The sequence below is a fragment of the Aptenodytes patagonicus genome, chromosome 14 (genome assembly GCF_965638725.1).
Source record: "Aptenodytes patagonicus chromosome 14, bAptPat1.pri.cur, whole genome shotgun sequence".
NCBI lineage: Eukaryota > Metazoa > Chordata > Aves > Sphenisciformes > Spheniscidae > Aptenodytes > Aptenodytes patagonicus.
Window position 1 is genome coordinate 1,129,324 of NC_134962.1, and position 20,246 is coordinate 1,149,569.

The window sequence follows — 20,246 nt, forward strand, 5'->3', positions numbered from 1 at the left end:
TGGAAGCATTCCAGGCGAGTACAGCCCACTCCCCCTTCCAAATAACCCCAGCACGTGCAGCTCCCCGGGACCGCACCTTGCACAGGGGCAGCAGAACCAGAACCGAACCTTAAAGCTTAAGCAACGACCGTCTGCTGACACCAGCCGCAGGAGCATTTTGACAGATGAAAAAGGGCAAAGAGCATCCTGCCCTCTCAGGAATCTCTCTTCAGAACACGGTTTAAAAGCTGACCACCATTTTCAGTGTTGGGGCACTGTTCTAGGTATGATCTAGTTTTCATTGTTCACGCAGCCGCTGGCAACGCGTGCCGTTTCCTCAGCAGTGCTACCCCCAGGGCAGAGGGCTACAACAGGACACGACTACGGCAGCGCCGCTTCTCTCGTCTGCCTAAAAACGGAAAACAAGTTCAGCACAGATTGTCCTGCTGGTGGAGCTGAAGCCCTCCTTTGCCCTTTTCACAGGGAGAAGGGACTATTCCGATGATTTCGGAGTTTTGATTTAGGCATTTGCCTGCTCCGGTCTCGGCAGCTGATCAGCGTCGCAGACATTCAGCAACCCCTAACACTGGCACCCCTGTAACCCATCACCAGCCACGGCTGTGCACATCTGTCACTCTGCTGGGCAAAACATCACAAGAAAAGTGAATTCACTATCCCTCCCTCAGTCAGCATCTTTAACGGATGCTTGCTGCTCTCCTGCCACATACACCCCCCCAGCAGAAATACACAAGCACTGGGGAAGTGGAGCTGGAAGCTAACAACGAAGGTCCGGCTTCCACAGCACCAACACACCTCCAAACCACTACTCAGAGGAAGGAAATGGCAGCTCCCTTCTCAATTGTACTCTCACCTCTGTTGCTCTAAAGCACCGTGTATTTGCCCAACACTCTCGGCCCGTCAGCCATCCGACAGTCCTGCTGCTCCATCCATTAGTGCTACGCAAGTCAAACAACGTCCTCCACACACAAGAGCCGAGCTGCTTAAGTGGTCTTACCGTGTAGCACGCGAGAGCGGTACAGCGAGAAACGGATCCAAATGCCTTGACCGGTGGCGTTTTAATTACAATATGCGGCAGTATACAGGACATGCCACACTGGGAGGAACTTACTGCTCAGTCAAGTTCACCAGGAGAAAAATATTACAGAAGAAAACGGCAGTGTATTCCAAGTTCTGCTTCCGATTGAAGCCACACGTCGAAGACCACGCAGGTGTCGAACAGGCTAAGCATTATGAAAAGAAAGTCCCGAGAGGTGGCTTAGGAGAACCCAGGAGAGCAGGACAACAGGACAATGGCAGATTTATTTACAACAGGACACAAAGAATACATACATTAATTAAAAATTACAAAGAATACAGAGAAAACACTTCGGGCAAGGGAGAGAAATCAACGCTGGCTGAGCCCCTCCACTGGGGCAGGGGCAGAAAATAAAAGAAAAAAAAAAATCAACCAAAATCTCAGAGAGGGATCTCAAATCAGAACTGACGCAGGACTCCACAGCACAGTTGGCTCGCGCATCCCCTGCTCCCTTTTTCCATCCTTGATTCCTGGCTGGTTAGACTTTGGTGTGACGGGCGGCTGAAGGAGCTATTAGGCAAGGCTGGAAAGACTCAGTGCTGAGGAGCCAAGCCGCCTGGGAAGCCAGCTCCCCGCAGGGGGCAAGGCCGTCGGTAAGAGACACGGGTCCTTGCGTGGACCTGGTGGAAACTTATGGCAATTGGGGTTAAAAAAAGCCCCAAACCCCTCAAGGGTGCACATCAGTGCTGGTAACAGGGAGGGCTTTGGACAGTTCTGGGTTGGAACGGTGTCACCTGTGGCAGCTGGTCATTTGGAGACCTTACGGCTTACTACAGGAAGAAGCAAAAGCAAAATTTTTGTAGATCTCACTAAAAAACCTCTCCCCTGTAGCCCTGACTGAATCCAGCTAGTCTGGGGATGGAGGGAGCCTTCACTGTAACATGGAACCTTTTTACTGGTAAGCATCATTGAAGTGACCAAAATAAAAAACTTTAACCTCTTTTAAAAAGAGCTTCCCATGGGCTGATTCAGGCATCAAGCCACCGAAAAAGAGGAGCCCGCTGCAGAAGAGCCCACATCGGCTATCCCGGAGGGCTTGGACCATTTTGTGGAGAAGAACAAAATACAGCTTAGGGGTGTACACTTTTTCTGTTCCCTGGAGGTAGAGAATCTAAGAGGAGGAGAAGAGAGCAGCAAGAGCAGCTGGAGCACAGGGCAGGTAGCGAGACAGCCTGCTCCTGGCAATGGGAGAACTCCTCGGGGCCGCTCCCTCTGTCCCCAGCCCTTTCTGCACAGCCTGCACACACCTCGCGGCAGCACAGGCCCAATACTGTATATCAGATCGCTTGGCACTAAAGCAGCGGCGTCGCAGCCTCCTCTCCACAGGGCCCTGCGCAATCCCGGCGGGGCTCCCGGGAAGGAAGCCTGCCCCGTTTCCTCACGCGGCTGGAGCAGAGCTATCGACAGAACAAACCCTTGTAGTTACCTCGTGCATCCTTCCAGTCCTGTATTCTAGCACCAGCACAATCACGTCGCTTCCACCAGAACGTTACGTCCTGCTGCAGCTGGCTGCACCTTCCGAAAGAGAGGAAATCCCACCCCCCCTCAGCCCTTCCAGTGGAGGCATCCGAAGCGGTCCGTGCTGTCCAAGGCCGGAGGGAGGGAGAAGCGAGGCCGAGGGTTGCAGTTCTCAAGCTCTCTCGGGGTGAAATTGCACTTCCCAGGCTCCGAATGGCACCTCCATCAAATTGTAAACAAGCCGAAGCCAGGACTTCTGCGGTCAGAGCACGCCAGACTCATGCTGGGTAAGCCTTTAGGCTCCTTTTATTTTGCCGTTGTCAAGCTCCCTCTTCTGTGCAGACATGAAGGCAGGAAAGAAACCCAGTCTGATATTTGTCTGAAGAGTCTCCCTGAATCCTAGAGCACCCTAGGGGCTGGAAGAAAACGTTTTCACAAGTGTTTCCACTGCTGTCTCAAATCCATTCGTCATCAACATAAAAAAAAAAAAGGATGAATTAGCAAAAAGGGGGTTTACTTATACAGAGGGATATTTCTCTGCTAAAAAACTCCCTCAAATATGGAACAGGATAACAAAGTTAAAATGTAAGGTATCTATAGACCCCTTTTCCCCCCAGAAGTAGCCCAGAATCCATGTACACTGTGCCAAAGTTACATTCCAAAATGAGGAGTTATTTATTTCTCTTGTCACTCTCCCACTGGATTTTGTTTCCTTAAAAGAGTTGGGAGAAGCTGTCCCCTTCACTCCCAGGAGGACACGCGTTCAGAGGTGTCTACTTTCTGCTGGGTCTCTGCATCTTCAGTCTATTTTCACTGCGGCATAGATCTTCCGGACAAACATGTAGGCTGCATAGAAGCCAATGGTGCCAGTGAGGAGCCAGAAGGACAAGACCATAAGGGCAGTGTAGCCAAAGTACAGTAAGGAAGGAATGAACTCAACAATATCCAGCTAAAACAGAAGAAGAGGAAAAAACGAGCAAAGTTAAGTACAGAGGTAACAAGAGTTAGCTCCCCAAACCAGCCAGTGCCCTCTACGAGGGGGCACCTGACAAAGGGAGGAAACCCTCCACTCGATTCATTTTTGTCCAGCTGAAGAGAGTTCCCCTTTGAGGTGGGACTGGGGAACACCGCTCCGCACAGGTAATGCGGGCAGGGGCCTCGGGCACTTACAACCTTCTCTCCTCTCTGGAAGGACTGTTAGCAGCGCTGGCTGGTGAGTGCCTTGGGCTGGCATGGGGACACACTAGGACTGGGCAGTCCCACCATTTCCTTTCCTAAATCCAACAATCTCCTCTAGAAAGGTGGCGCTTTCACACAAGAGGAGTAACAATACCTTGTTCACAAAGTAGAAGATGGCATAGATCAGCACGTAGAAGGCAGATCCTCCAGACACCAAGAAGGTCCTCCACCACCAGCGGTAATCCTGACAGGGCAAAAAGCCTCATTATCCCACAGGCTTCCTTTTCCCGTGTCACTGTCTCGGGAGCTGTGACCTTTCTGGGGCAGGAAGACCACTACCCATTTTCCTTCAAAGGAAAACCACAGTTTGGGGCTCGGGAACTATTTTGTCACAGAAGCGTTTCCAAAAAAAGAGGATGAAAAGCTGACTGAAGCAAAGCCAGGTCAGTATCACAGCACCTGCTAGCGAAGAACACGGCTCACGTCTGGCCCCGCATTTCATCCTGTATGTGGATGGAATGAAATAGTTTCTTTGGGAAGAGATGTCAGCTCAAAATACCCTGCTCCCAGCATAATTTCTGGTATGAAACCACGGTTCCCAGCCTAGCAGATAATCAAGTAGCTTCAATTCTCCTTGAAGTCAAGAGGTGTTAAGAGCAGTCACACTTGTGAAGCCGGGCCACACTAGATTTCTGCTGACCAGCAGCAATAACGTGACCTGTGCTTTTCCAGGAGCAAGTACCCTGCGCTACCGAAACTACAAATGTGGAAACCTCACCTCAGCACAAAGCTGGAAGTACACCATGACAATGCTGATTTGGGAGCACGATACCACCAGGATTATAAACACCAGGAAGAGAAAGCCGAAAAGGTAATAGAACTGGTTCTCCCAGATTGCCTGAAACAAAGACACAGCAGAAATTTGTTTCCATGCTACTGTGATCAATCAGCGAACATGAGACTAGCTTCTAGCAGCTAACCCAAGGAAAAACAAGGAGCCCCTCAGCCTCATGAAGATGAAGCCGCAGATCTAATGCATTTCACAACGTTACTTCAGAGGAATCAGGTTGCGAAAAGGTGCCCAAAACCAGCTCTGAGGTAGCTTGTTCACTCCCCTCCATCCCCCTAGCAATGGAACAGCAAATTCCTCCCCGTCCACAGAGGGTGAAAAATGGGCAGCAGCTGGAATGGCTCAGTGAGTGTCTTAGACCAGGACCCCTCCTTGACATAACGTTACAGTAAGCGTTCATCTTCACCACCATCCTTCAAATCACCAAGGAGCGTCCCACAGACATCTCCAGGTGTCTCCAGCAAGAGGACAGTCTGAAGAGACCCACAGCCCAGCTCTCTCTGGAGACAATACCGAATGGCCTGGAGGGAACCTGCTAGCCCCTTCCGTAAGTACAGGAATAGGAGAGTGCTCCAGTGGAAGCCCCCTCTCTTTCAAAAGCTTTGGCACGGGAGGAATCCTGTTCAGGAGCGAAGTGGGTTAAATGCTTACACTGAAAATGAAGAACAGTTCAATGAACATAGCTCCAAAAGGCAGAATACCAGCCATGAGAATCCTACAGAGTGAGAAAGAAAAGTCATAAGCAGCACAATATAACTGTCTGGCCATTAAAAGTCCCCTGTAACCACAGAGAGCGCTCCTAGAAAAAGCTCTACAGCTCCAGATTACAAGAATAAATTTCACACAGTAAATGGCACAGCTGCTCCCACTGCTGAGCACATACCACTTTTATAAGCACCAGTCATACCACATCAACATTGTCAAGATTGTCTCTGATATCGCATTACTCTAGGAAACACATCTGCCATCTGTCTGTGTCCAGAGACCAGCAGAAGGTGACGTTCAGCAGCCCAAGGAGACTGAGGGGAAGGGGCTTAACTCACCGTATTTCCTAGGCACTCATCACTCACCCAACAAATTTATTCATATACCACCTCTGCTCCGGGATCTGCCTGGGAATCTGATTGGTCCGTACAGGATTGTCATACGGCTGTTTGCGAAATCCAAAGTAGTAACCCAGGTAGACCAAGGGCAAGGAGATCCCAAACCACATGCAGAGCAAGGCCACCATGGTAGGGAAAGGCACCTGGAATCACACCGGGAGTCACAAAAGTGAGGCTGACAGCTCACCTGCCCTGGAAACTGAAGTCACCGGCCAGACCGACTCTGGTCAACCACTGCATTGACACCCACATTTAGAAAGACACTGTGAAACTAAGCAAGTCCCTGACAGCCCAGTCACCCTCCTCCCACTCCAGCAGGCTCCAGGATGAAGGTGGTACCTACCGCTCCAGAGGAGTGTTTCCCCCAGATGAAACAGTTCAGGACAAAGCAGATACCAAAGACGACACCCGGATAGAGGGTAGCTGTCTGCAAGAGCAAACACAGGTTAAGAGAAAACGCGTGACTAATCAGCCAGATGCTTCTCTTTAATGAGTCCATTGCTGGGACAAGGCACATGTGGAGGAAGCATCCCTTTTGCTACAGCACTAGGACACAGGGGATGGGCTGTGGGGAGGATCTCAGACAATCCTCTTGCTTTACTATAGTATGCGCTCCGGTGTTCACCCTTTCCTGTAAAGCCACGAGGACTCAATCCACACCAAATCCCTGCAGTACAGCCAGGCTGTGTCCAGCTACCCGCAAATACGCGTGGAGCTTATCCACGTTCCTGCCATCAGCAAACCTGGATAAACGGCACAGAACACCACAAGACTCACACAAAAGGCTCCCTTCTTCCATCGATGTCCTTTCAGAGTCCGGTATAAGCGGCCAGCAAAGAATCCACCAAAAACCCTGGACAGAAACAAGCCAAGACAAAGAAAAATTAGCTTTCATTGTTGGGGAGAGGAAGAGGAGGGGCGGGCAGGACAGCACTGCTGTGGGAAGCAGTAGACACACCTACCCCATGAACATGAAGAGAAAGCAGGCGGTAGTCATCAACGCACCCCGGCTAGAAGGCGACAGCATCCCCAGCATAGCAACAACTGCGGAGGGAAAAAAGGACAAAGAACAGCAGCTCTGATGTACGTGTGCTAGCCAGCATCTGGAGGCCAGGGGCCTGTCCCACGTGCAGACCACAGCTGGCTGGAATCTCTGCCTTCCTCTACACAGACCTCATTTCCTTCAAAGCATAACACATCCACAGCCTCCAGCACTGGCCAGAGAGAGGAAGCCACGGCTTTGATCTCAAGCTACAGACCATGCTTTAGCCTCAACTTCCCCAGAGATTTGAGCAGGTGCCGCTCGGAAGGCAAGGCACACACGTGCAAAAGTGCCTCAGCCCACTATCACCCAGGGCTCCTATCTTGCTAAGAGGAAATATAAACACAAAAAGATGCCTTCAGCTGGGAAACGCTATCTAGAAACTCAGAAATGCTGCGCACAGGCCTATAGCCTCGATCAGCCCTGCGACAGTAAGCGGCCCTAATGCAACCTCACTCAAGCTAAGGTGAGCATAGGTTGAAGTCAACGGGAGCTACAAATGCCCTTGAGCATCGTTCCTCTTCTTGTTACAGCCACCCATGCAACATGTGCCACTTACAGATGACGATCAGGATCATACAGAAGAGCTGAATTCCAGAACCCAGGAGAGAGCTGAGGATCATAGGGTACTGCGGAGGCCTGAAGACATCTCCATGCACAAGTTTCCAACCAGATTCCTCCATAGTATCTTCCTGCAGCAACAACAGGAAAAGAAGTTATTTAGATACGGTCTAACGGTGGAAATGAAGGTCCTACCACAGCCGGCCTAAGACATTAATTTCCCTGTATCCAGTTCTTCTACAGAATTATATCACTCTAGTTAAACTTCTTTCCTCTTGGGCTTAAAACAGTTAAGGCCCGAACTGCCAGTGCCAGGGCACACATTTATGGAACTGTCTTTAGTCATTACTTAGGTCTGAAGACATTTAAACTGGTAATCTGCCATTGTACAGAGACAGACAAAGGTGTCGTGACAGCACATGACAGAACTGCCCCTCCCATCTTCAGGGCTCGAAGCAAAACAGGGGCAAGGAAAGGCAATACATCCAAGTCTTCAGACTAGATCCCTCCTCATCTGTGCTTCCCTGCCTCTCTGATCCCGGCCCCAAGAACAAACACATACAATGTCATCTTCCTTGTTGTAGTTGGCAATGTCCTTCCGGAGAGTCCGGATGATGATCATGCTGAGAATACCTGAAAACAAGCACAAACTGAGTTTAGTTCAGAGGCTCCTACATGGCCGTGCTGCTCTCACGCTGCACAACTACATGGCTTCCACCAACACACAGTTCTGGCTAGGAGAGGAGGCCTTGAGTCATTAGCCGTCTCCCCCAGCCTTCAGCAAAGACAGAAACAAAACCCCAGAGAGTAGGGAAGGCAGTATTCCAGCAGGAACGGGGCACTGTGGCTTTCCTGTGTTTTTTTTCCCTTAAATACGGACATGCAAGTGTGTGTTAACCACATCCTACTCCCTCAACTACCCTAGTCAGAGAGCAGAAGTGGGTAACTGTCTGACCCCACGGGGCGCTGCCTGAACCGGGAGGTTTTATGTGCTAATATTCATTTCCTGCTCCTTCTGATCAGGTTCGGACACAGCCACATCCTCCCCGAGCCATCTGCAGCTGAGGCTTAAAGAAAGTTCCCTGCAGATTAACGGTAAAGCCTTCTTCACCCCACACATCTCACTCACCTGAAAGGAAAAAGACGACCACAACCGAGTTTATGATAGAAAACCAATGAATCTGCACGTCACTCATGGTCAGGTAGGTGTCCCAGCGGGAAGCCCATTTAATGTCACTTTCCTGAAAGAACAGGAAAGTTCTTCTCATACCAGCACATTCCCAATGTCTTCCACAACACCTCTGTGACAGACACTTGGAGCACTAACTGCCAGCCAGTCAGTGCCGGTCAGGGGTAGTGAGCTGCCAGCCAGCTTCCCATTACTCCCTCACCTCCCAGTGAACAGAATAGGTGAAGAGCAACTGGTTCTCTTTAGAAGGATCTATTTCCTGAGGGGCAGAGCCTGTAGCTTCAGGCAGGGTGCACATACTCTTCTCATCAGCCTTCAAGTCTGTAAGGGAAAACACGGCACACACTAGGTCAGCCCGTCCCTCGAGGTACCACCTCTCCCGCTGACCATCCTGGCCCCAGGTACCCTTAAGGCACTGGGCTGCAATTACTCCAGATACTGCGGGGGAAACACTCATTCCTTTCTCATCTGCTTTGCAGCTTGCAAAACTATTCTTCCGATCAGAAGCGGAGCACCATTAACAAACTTTAAGGAGAGCTATGCATAGGGCTTTCCTTAACTGGAAGGATAAAAGCCAGAGGCTCTGAAGCCAAGGATCTAGATCGTGAACAAATCCTCTATTCCACATGACATGCTGAGAAACAAGATCTCTCCAACAGAGCCTGCTGCTGCCAGAGGAGAGTTGCATGGGACAATACACACGATGAGCAACTTCCCTTCAAGACACCTGTTTCGTGTTGGGGTCACTGAGGTAGGAGTGTTTTCCCCCTAACCATTATTTTTAACATTCAATTCCCCTAGAACAGTTCCAAACGTTCTGTGGGTCTCTGGGCTAGCACGTAGTGTCCCAGTGAAGGAGATCTGGACCACAATAAGAGCTAGATGCCACGCATACTTTGTGCTAGATGACACAGTGCAAAAAAAACCCAACCCCCAAACTCCAATATTTTTATATGAATTAATTTTCCATGGATTGCACTTCAAGGATCTCTCTCTATTTTTGGTACTTCCTTAATTACAAAGGAGTTTATTGTTCTTATAATTCAGACTCCCTCATTTCTGTGCCGTGAGACCATAACGGAAGCAACAACTGGCACCCTGATACATCAGTGGCGTTCAGCTCTTGGCCCTGCAAGAGATTCTCCTCCTTTGCTCCCCTCCCTAAGAGTCTCTCACCTTCTAGTTTAATACTTTGGGGAATCACTTCAAAGCGCACAACCCTGTAGGTGGGCTCCCGGTTCTCTTCCACATCCTCTCTGTGGTAGTAAAGGATGAAGGAGAGGTGGTTGTGCAGGTAGAACTAAAACAGATTGACATTAAATAAAATGTTAGCACCCCAAGGGAGGAACAGGCAAAGTTTAGAAGCAACAACTGCAGAAAGCAGCTTCAGTGCAGAAAACTAAAGACTCCAACTGTTCCCAGATGCATTGTGCTACAGAGCAAGATCAGGCTAACACTTTCCAAGGCTAAAAGAACGAGAGGAGGGAATGGAGATGTTGAAAAGGTAACACCTCCACCACTCCAGGCACTGGGGACAACGTTTCGGTCTATTTCTGGCCTGGAAAACATCATTGTACCTCACATCTCAACCATGCATTCGGTGGCAGCAGAATCACCGAATTTAGGTTGGAAAGACCTCAGTAGCTACAACCCCGAGTCTCCTGCCGGCTTTTTCTACCAGGCGGACATACACTACCCAGACTCCATGGGGGCCCACAGCTGTCCTCAGCTTGCACTTTCAAAAGGCTCTTACATCACCTGTGGCATGAACAAAGTACAGCGACCCCAAGCTGGCACAGCAGGTTCATTCACTCGTAAGAACTTCGTCAAACAGCTAATCTTAGGGAACACAGTCATGGAAAATATCTGCAGGAATACACATGCTAAGTTTCCATTTGCAGCTTTTCCTCCAATAAACGCTTGTTTGTTTGGGTTTTTTTAAATACAAGATGCTCCAAGACCGTCAAAGATCAGCCAGCCTTCGGGGTACGTTGCCTTTGTTCTACTGAGGGGAAACCACCGCATGCGGTTGTCCAATGTTATACAGCGAGTCAAAGCTAGGACTCCTGGCTATCGTACTCCAGCACCCACCCCCTTCTTCCAATAAGAAACCTCTCTCATATTTCCGCTCTTTATAAAACCTTTTGGTTGCATTCCCAATCCTGATGCTCTCTGGTAGACTTCTAACGCCCTCTGACAGACACCCAGAGCTCCTCCGGGCACCGCTCAGACAGCATCTGGATTCTCTACCTTGTTACCGTCCATAAACCCAAGCCTGTATCCATGCTCGAACTGCACATCCTTCTCCTTCTTCTTCTCCTCTTCCTCACGATTGGAATAAAACTCCAGCCGTGTTGCCACAGGGAGGTTATCAGCAATGCTGAAAACACAGATTTCAGATCAAATTTGTCCACAACACAGAATCCCCACTGACACAAACCCACGCTCGAGATGACTCACAGATGGACATAGTAATCTTCCCTGATCCGCTCGGCGATCAGCTTGCTCTGCTCCACTGTCAGAGTGACTGGCTTATTGGGGAAGTTGCACAGAACTTCACATTTCTTCTCCACGTTCATGGACACCTGGAAAGGTGTGTTTACAATTCGGTCCCCCCGAAGAACCTCACCTGGAAAACAGGAAAATAAGGGCAGGGTGAAAGACTGCCAGGCTTCTCGCCACTGATCCTGCCACTGGGCTGGCAGCACACTGTACAGCCGGAATGATGACAGCAAGTCTCCTTTGTTACCACAGATGCAAGGATAAGATCGGAGGATAGTTTAGTCACTTTGTTGGAAGTATCAAGCTCTACTTACGAAGCAGGTTACATGCCCTCCTTCAGGAAAGGTGTTTCCTCTTTCCAATATACGGACATCCTAGTTTGCAAACAGCCAGCATACAGCAAATTAGAGGAAGCAGGCTCTCCACAAACAGTTTATTAGAGATGACATTTGCATTTGCTTTTACTCCTGTAAACATACCCTCACGCAGCTCATAAATGGCAGCCCACTTACTGCTGGGGAACATGCTGTTCAACAGTTACGTACCGAGATTCTCAGCCTTGTATGTTATCTTGGTGGGCTGGCAGAAGGGCAACGAGTAGTACTCATACGGTAGCTGGGTTCGTGAGCTGGTGAGCTTCACAGCCTGGAGGAAGAAAGGAAGGATCATCCCCATGAAAGAACTCAGATAGTTTCCTACTCTCTCAGCATCAGCCAGCAGCTGAAGCTTACTTCGAGACACCTCCCACAAAGCTCACTTTTGGAAGCTGTAAAAAAAGGAGACAGATGTTCCTGGGAGAGCTCCAGCTTGCTTTCCTTTTGCACAATTCCTAGTTGTACATTCTCTACCCTATGATTTAGTAGCAATTCATTCACAGAGAAACACTTGAAGAAAGAAGCGTGGTGGATTGGTTTCACAAATTTATGACTCGGTGAAGTTCTAAGAAATAACAAAGAGCTCAAAAGAGATTCAAGAGTCACATTTCATACAAGACTGCAGTTGTTTCCTCAAAAAAAAATTCACAGGTCACACTGGACCTAGAGGTCTGGCCTCTAGTAATATGAAGAGCTGAGCAATTTTTATCTCTGTAAGGAAAGCCAGAGAGCCATCAGATTAGGAAGGCAATGGGCGGTGACAAAACCCAAACATTTCTGGAGAGTTCCCACAAATCACATGGCGCAAGAGAAGTGCAGAGACGTACCACGACAGCCAAGGCCACAGTTGCTCCGAAAAACAGGAGTGTTTTGTAACACAGACAAGCTCATTTATTGGAAGAGCGCTGGCAAACACGCTGACCTGCCTTATCACTTGAGGAAGCATTTGGCTCATGAAATCCCTCTGAGAACAGCCATTCCAATACCCCCTTCTTCTGGGAAGCTCGCTGTAGCCACAGGCAAGTCTCATTTGCTTAAAAATAGGCTACATCTGGCAGCCTGTGGCCAGAGAGCAAATTGTGTTGCGCTTCACGTGGGAGCAGCAAGCCTCAGCGTCCCCAAGGGTGCTGGATTTTGCCGAGACAGAGGCGAGCTTTAGAAAAATAAATGAAATGACCTATAAATTGCTGATGTCTGGAAACAAAGCCCGGCCTCCTCCTGTACGGGTGAAGCAGCTCCATCATTCACTACCAGCAATACTGCACAGGAACAGCTCTTCAGCAAGCCTGGGTTGTCAGATCTGCAATGCTCAAGGACAAATGCCTGCACTTGGAAAGGGCTTATTATGGATTTCACTTGACTTGAAGACACAACATGAGCAAACTGGGTAGAAGAAAAAATTTAAAAGGTCTGGTTCAAACCGCTTCTTTATTCTACCATTCACCTACCACCTAAAGGCCCACCCTCTATAAGCACTTTGAGAGTCAGTATAAGGCTGGAGAAAGATCTCTGATTAAATTGACTTCAAAGCTACAGTGAGAAAGAGGGCTCTTTTCCCAAATAGAGCAACATCTTGAGGACTTTGCTGCAATTGCTGAAGGAATTAGGTAGAAGATATCAGAAGCAAGAAAGAGAATCGTGTTGGGAACCGCAGGGTAAGATGACAACAGTGACCACTTGAGGGCTGCTTATCCCCCAGCACCCTACATGAATGTTGTGAAAAAGAGAAAATATCTGCCCCCAAAATTTTAGTCACAGGATCCCCAAATTTGACTTTCTAGTCCCACTCAGCTGCTATGATATAAAGAAGGAAAAAACCAAAACACAAGAAAACCCAAAACAAACAGACTAACAGCTCCGTCTAAGTTCATCCTACCTTTATTTCTACAGGATCGTTGTGGTGGAAGTTGATAGGAGCCACACCAGGTACATAGAAAGAGTCTGTACCATGCAGCAACAACAGCAAGACCAGCGTATATCTTAGCCTTTCCTGCAAAAAGGAGAAGAAACATTAAAATACAACAGAAACATGGGAACAACATTAGAGATGGGCAACAACGCTGGAAGTGCTCATCCCAGACATTAGAAAGGCTGTACAGTCAGGCGATTAAACACACGGTAAATTCAGAAAAGCTGTTCTTAACTTTGTTTTGTGATTCTTATCAAGTCACTTTTCACTCTCTGTGCCTCTGTTTCTTCATCTGCAATTAACAAAACACTGGCTTTGCTCAACCACACGAAAAAGGCACTTCTTATCCGTTACACACTTCATCTAGCAGGCTGTCATCTGACTGTTCTACTCCCACCCACCTAACACCCCTGTGTTAGAAAACTCCATGGATTACTAGAGTAGAGGGCCGTAGCACTGGATTTCTGTCAGCTCTGCAGGTCAGGAGTTACCCTGTAGCCACTTACAGACTGATGCTCGCGCGCTGCTAGCTGCAGTGGGGTAGTTAGTGTAGGGTATGGTTTGACACCAAACTAACCGCTCGCTGCATCCAAAGGGATGGTCACATCACCGATCCCTCCTATTCCACTCTTCTTTCCTCACCCCTCCGGGCCACAACGCAGCTCAGTAACACGGCAATAAAATTTTCAGAGAGTGGGGAGACGGGTCAGGCTGGAAGGTTCGATCAGGTCCACGGGGGCTCCAACACAAACCAGACCCCGTGCAACAGCAGTGGCAGCAAACCCTTTAACGGGCTTTGCTGCCTCCTCAGTCCCTACCATTACCTCAGGTAACCCGGCCCAGCGCGAGCACGAGCAGGAAGGCTGCGAAATGAAAATTGAGCTTTAAAGAGTATTAGGCAGCAGCAGCTTGGCTGGATTAGAATATCAACTCTGGTATAATCTCATCGCATTACTAGCTTCAGCCCATTCTCCTAAACTCCCTGCGTGTATGGCACCATTGGAAAACCACACAAAACCCAGAGTCTGGTTTGGGACAACTCTTGGGTTTATTATCACTGCAGCATTAGCTCAATTGCTGCCTTCCCCTGCAACGTCCTTGGCAGGGCAGACAGAGTCAGTCTCCGTGACCTACTGTCCTTCCTACAAGCAGGAGCTCTGCAATCAGGGATGGGGAAACAAATATAGAAGGGAAAAGGGAGAGGAAACGGACTGACCAAGCAAGAGAGGCCTCGACCGAGACAAGCCACCACCAGCCCGGTGCCTGCTCTGGCTCAGCAGGGCACAGGGTTCACCACTACCCTCCCACCAATTAACAGCATCTGGGCAGGCCGTGAGGGAATTGAACACGAGGCCGGCTCACGGATACAAGCTGAATACCACGGGCAGCAGAGGAGAAAGCACACGGAGCTCCAGGCTCCCAGCAGCCACCCGCAGGGCCTGTCCCAAACAGCCAGCCCCGGCACGGCTGCTCCCTGTCGGCAGCGACCCACGGGGAAGGCGGAGGGGAGCTGGGATCCGGGACCCAGCGAGCGGCTGGCAGGAGCTCTGGGTGCAGACACAGACCCCAGGGCACTGGCACTGCCAACAGCACCGCTCCTCCTGGCTGGAAGGGGCAGGCTGCTACAGCCACAGCGTCTTCCTCAGCGCACCAGCAGAGCACAGCCAGCATGCACACAGCGCCAGAGGAAACATTCAACAGCTTGACATTCACAAGCCAGGTGTGGACAAAAAGCAGCTCTATCACGGGGATCCTTCCTCAGGTCGGAGGGAGCCGGGGGGGGAGATAATCTGTGTTTATTGCCCCCACATCCCCTTCCTCTTCATCACCTTCCTTTTGTCTTATTCTGAGGCTAGTAAGGTACGTTTGGCCCAGACACCAGCGAGGGTCAATAGAGCATCCAGAATTACTGGCACTGAGCAGGATGAAAAATAAAGTCATAAATATTGGGGTTTTTTAATCTAAAATGTATTTAAGATGCAAATGCTAGGAACCTACATAAAATGCATTAATACTAAACTACCTTTTTTGCTTACAAGGAAGATTTTCAGATCTGTTCTAAGTATAGCTTAATGCGGTTAGAGCAGGCAAAAAGCCTCGTCTGGAAAGCAAATGGGAAACACTCTTTTTAAAATTGCTTGGACTTCAATACTGGTCTACCTTGAAACAATGTGGGGCTTGTTTTCTGTGCTTCACTAAATTTTGCCTTCTCCGATCTTGTAAAAGAGCGCTCTGTGACTCTCCGACCGAGTAGGAAAAGGTCTCCCGGGCAGGTGAAGCACTGGAAGGAAACAGCACTCTTGTCCTACATCGCGCTCTACAGCAGCCAGCGACCTGTAGCAATTATCTTGCTTCGTTTGCCACCGAAGTGCCAGACATACACAGCACAGTATTACTTAATAAAAACCAAAACTGCACCAGTGCCATCCTTGCCCTGAAGAGCTTGCAAGAGGACACGATAAGGACAGAACTTCGGAAGGCGCTCAGGAGACATGCAAGCATGTAAAAGATGAAATTTTTGATGACACCTTTGACAGAAATCCGGCTCTTTGCATACAGATGACGATGACTCAGGCAGCACCAGGCAACAGAAAAGACAAGAGGGGGACTATGGAAAGCGTTGCCAGGAAAAAACATTTGGTAGCAAGAAATGGGAACGCTGCTATGCAACAGGTGGGGGGAGCTCTGGAAGTGAAATTTGAAGGAAATGCCCAGCGCAGGTTCCTAACCCGGCAGCTCACGCCCGGCAGAGCACGTGCAGGCTGAAGCCAGGGGCCTTTCTTATCAGGATCTTTCGTATTGACAGATGTGCTTCATCTTCTCCAAACGAAGGCAGCAGCTTAGCAATGACAACACAGACACGTGCCAAAACATCTGCACAACTCACGGGCCTGGCCAGGCAATCACCTCCTTCGGGAGATGCCTGCAAGCTAAGCTATCTCCTACGCAAGGTCAAAACTTGCAGGACGGAGCTCTGCTTTGGTTCAGTCACGGAGCCCTGGCGAGGCACAGCCTTCCAGCAGACGGGAGACACCGCCTTCGTGGCCTTTACCAGTTATTTACATTTCAAAACACATGCACACACACACACACACAAAAAAAATCTCTGAGATGACAGTCTTGCATCTGAGGTGCCAGGAAATTGTACGACGAAGCAACAAGTAGCACAACAAATATGCACAACTCCAGATGAAGAAAACCCCAGCTGCACGTAGACAAAAATAATTTGGATTGCTAAGCCTTATTATTTTACTATATGCATACATGCAGACACACACTCGCAACAGAGCCTTTCTTAGGAGAACATGGCCTAAATGAGAGAAGTAACTGCAGAAGCACAATCAACCCCCGCCCCCCCGTCCCCCAAATCACAGCGGCTGGTGAGAAGCACTACTGACACTGAAGTGATCTATCACATGCAAAAAGCCTGCTGAAGGAAAGCAAACCTCTTTCTCTGAAAAAAGGAAAAAAAAATTTAAAAAAATCTATATCAAATGTCACTATATTCCTTCTGCACACAGGACCCCGAGAGAAGCCACACTCAGATTTCTCCCGTGCACCGGCAGAAAGTAGCCTGGGGAAATCACGGCACGAGACGAGGCAGAGAGCGTCACCCCGAGAACACCCGGCACAGTGCAGGCAGGACACTGCCAGCGCTGCTGCAAGCACGGCTACACCAACCGCCCCTCGCAGCAGCGGCATCAGCCGCTCTCCCCATCGTCACACAACTCGGCACACCCGTCCTCTAAGGGCAACGGCAACTATCCTGGTCTGTGGGATCTCCCTTGAAAGATTTTGAAAATCTATTCCTGCAATTAACTTTAATTCTTACAGCTAAGTGCTTCATTCTAATTAACTCAAACCTTCCTTGCAGCCATTCTAACAGTATTTCTTGTCCTGTGCACAGCAACGAGAACAGAAGTTCACGCGCAAACCCTCTCCAAGAAGGTACTTCTGGATAATTATCACTAGACTTAATATTTGCAAACCATTCCAGGACACAGTTTCTCTGATTTATCTCACTGAGAAAGACTTAAACAATATTGCCATTTTCTGCGAACTCACAAGAGGTTTACAAAACACGCTGCCAAAGCAGAGGAATTGTTTAGCTAAATCCCAGCCTGACCAAGCGTGAAGAGACCCTACGACGTCCATTTATGCCATGACCAGGCACACGTGTGTGCTTCCCTACGGCTTGTGGTCCCTGCAGGTACCACTGCCAGAGCCTGAACTCCAACATTTATTTAAGGGAAGGGGGAAACAGAAGCCGACAAGAAGCTTTTCCCTGTGGCACTCTGCCAACACGGTCTAACGTAACCCAGAGGGCCCGTGGCCAGGCCGTTCACGTCCAGGACGGCCCTGCCCAGCTTGCCGGCAAGCGTTCTCTACAGACTGACAACTTGAAGAAACCTTCTTCGAGCAGCAGCAATTTCAAGCATTCTGCAAGCATTTTAATAGGGCTGGTACTGTATCAGGGCTGGTTTAGGTCTTACAGTTTCATAATCCACATATGAACTTGAAAACACAATATAGTATTTGCTCAAAGGGAGGAAAAGGAAGTAGGAAGTGACAATGATGGATATCACATGAATGAGACGATGGACATCGTCCCATTTCTTTTTCCGCAGGGAAGGGCAAGAGATGGACATCAAACAGCCATAATCAAGAGCTTTTTACTTTCAAAGACAGTTTTGAAGAACAACAGGGAAAACACAACCTGTGCAGAGCCATTTTTACTTTCAAAGACAGTTTTGAAGAACAACAGGGAAAACACAACCTATGCAGAGCCATTTGTCCAGCTGGATTCACAAAGCTCCGATATCCTGTTCCACTTACCGAAACTTTTTAACATGGTGACAGAAAGGGAGGAAAGACATAACCCACTACTTTGTGGGAGGAAAAAAAATCCACACGTAACAGAGCAAACTGAAGCTCTCTCCCACACCTGACATTTATTCTACCCTCAGGCGCATTAACAGGACACGCACAGTGCTAACGGCACCTGCTCTTCACCCCCTCCGAGGTGCCAGCCTGACACTCGCCCCCTTTTTCGAGGGCTGCCTCGTTAGATGTTCTTGACAACTGTTTGGACAAGCTCATCTTTATTACATCTCTGCCCAGCTCACCCTTGCACTCGGAGGAACCGCTGAAAGCCTTTCGAAAGGAGACAAGTGCTGCATTCACATTGATTTCAGAGAGCTCCTTTGACACCAGGAGAGCTGTTAGCAGTCTCCTCTGCCTTTCGTAAAAGAGAAGGCCACAAGGAAATTCCCAGCAGGACCATCTTCAGCCCTCAAAGCCCGCTCAGGCACTCCCTCCTCCCTGCCCGGGAGAAAGCCGGCAGAGGATGAAGATGCCTAAAGCAAAATAAATGAAAACCTCCGCTCTTCCAATCTCCCTTCCAGTTTCTGCCAATCTTTACGCCACGTGAGTCACCTCACATCCCCCACCCTGGCCAACAGCGACCTTTGCATCAGCACACTTCATTTATTCATACAGCTATTCTTACAACACGTTATCAAGGAAATATCCTTCTATGAAAGCAAGGAGGAAAATCCATTTTTTCTACTACAAGACTTCAGGCAGATAACTAACGTCTGAGCAGCTCATTTTCTCCTCCGTGAGGCGGCACCGATGCTCCCCTACCTTAGCAAATTCCCACCAGAAACACCTTCAGCTCCCCAAAGATTCAGGGAGTAACTCAGTAACAGTAGCAGAGGCGCCGAGACGCGGGGAGGCAAAGCGGCTGCTGGCAGCCCAGGTGGGTAAGCACTGCCAAACCCTTGTGAAAACTGCACGCAACGCAACCGCCTCTTTACTTGGCGCAAGCACCTGGTTCAGGCCAAGCTTCCCTTCGAGAGAGCTGCACGGGGAAGAAAAGGATGGCCGGTGCTCCTTACAACCGAGAGCGCCCAAAGTCTCCGCTCACGCCGCGGCCCCCGGCGGAGCCCCCCCGGCCCGGCCCAGCGTCCCTCCTGCCCGGACGGCGCCGTGAATCGTGGAAACGGGGCCAGTTTCGCTGCCGAGGGAACGCGGGGCTGGCGGGGCAGGGACCCGCTCCGCGCCCCTGGGCCCGCGGGCACCGAGCGGCGGCCCGAGCTCTGCCCCGCCCCGCTCGCCCCTGCCCTCCTCCGGTGACACCGCCAGCCGCCGCCCGGCCCGCGGGGACACCCCCGGGGGGACGCGGGACGGCTACGAGGCCCCAGCCGGAACCGGGGAGCCTTCTCCGGCCAGGGGCCGGCGCAGCCCGCGGGGACGGGGCGAGGGAAGGGGAGGCGCGGGGACCGGCGGGGCTGCGGGCCGGGCGCCGCGTCCCTCCCAGCGCGGTGCAGGCCCGACCCGGAGCCCCCTCACAGCGCCCCGCGCCGGGGCCGCCCCCAGGCCGCGCCGCCTGCCCGCGCCGGCCGGGCCCGGCCGAGGCCGAGGAGGAGGCGAGCGGGACGCCGGGCCCGGCCCCGCCGGCCGCTCGGGCCTCCGCACTCACCATCGCCGCCGACGCCGCCATCTTGGATCCACGTGTCGGGGCGGACGTCAGCGGAAGCGGCGCGCGGTTGGCTGCGGAGCTTATCGCCATGGCGACAGCGGCCTCGGCGGGCCGGGGCTGGGCCGGACGGCGGAGCTCCGTGCTGCCGGTGCAGGCGGCGCCGGGCCCGGGCCCAGCCCAGCCCAACCCCGCTGCCGGGCGGGGCGGGCCGGGGGCCGTCGCCCCGCTCCCCAGCGGGTCTCCGACCCCGCGGAGCCGGCCGGGCAGTGGGCGGGCGCCGCCGCCATCTTTGTTGAGGGCAGCGACCTTCCTACGGAGGGCGGGCAGGACGCCGCGGGGCGCCATGTTCGGTGCGGGCGCTGAGGCGGCGGGGCGGGGAGGGCCGGTACGGCCCGGCCCGGCCCGGTCCCCCCGCTCCGACCCCCCCGCCCCGGTCCACGGGCCCGCCCCGAGGGGCGCTGCGGGCCCCCGGCCTCGCCTCCCCCCCCCCGCCCGGGCTGGGGGACGTGAGGAAAGGCCA

At 51.0% G+C, this 20,246-nt stretch overlaps 1 protein-coding gene across 1 annotated transcript; it reads right to left on the bottom strand.

Moving 5' to 3' along the window:
* Window positions 1-1,280: 1,280 nt before the first annotated feature.
* On the bottom strand, window positions 1,281-19,816 carry TM9SF4 (transmembrane 9 superfamily member 4). The gene is made up of 18 exons (XM_076351825.1): window positions 19,727-19,816; window positions 13,210-13,323; window positions 11,505-11,604; window positions 10,918-11,086; window positions 10,708-10,837; window positions 9,634-9,757; window positions 8,660-8,778; window positions 8,398-8,509; window positions 7,831-7,901; window positions 7,267-7,399; window positions 6,628-6,709; window positions 6,443-6,518; window positions 6,009-6,092; window positions 5,633-5,808; window positions 5,214-5,277; window positions 4,491-4,610; window positions 3,867-3,956; window positions 1,281-3,482 (listed from the first exon to the last, which is right to left on the bottom strand). Exons 1-18 carry the CDS (start codon window positions 19,814-19,816, stop codon window positions 3,333-3,335), a joined length of 2,004 nt encoding a protein of 667 aa, XP_076207940.1. The 3' UTR covers window positions 1,281-3,332.
* Between the last annotated feature and the right edge of the window lie 430 nt (window positions 19,817-20,246).

Excerpts from the sequence above, each read along its gene's own strand:
- TM9SF4 (XM_076351825.1), bottom strand. The coding sequence starts at position 19,816 with ATGGCGATAAGCTCCGCAGCCAACCGCGCGCCGCTTCCGCTGACGTCC. Across the intron at positions 11,087-11,504 it reads ATACAAGGCTGAGAATCTCG|GTGAGGTTCTTCGGGGGGAC; the intron begins GTACGTAACTGT and ends CCTGTTTTCCAG. Across the intron at positions 8,510-8,659 it reads CCTATTCTGTTCACTGGGAG|GAAAGTGACATTAAATGGGC; the intron begins GTGAGGGAGTAA and ends CTGTTCTTTCAG.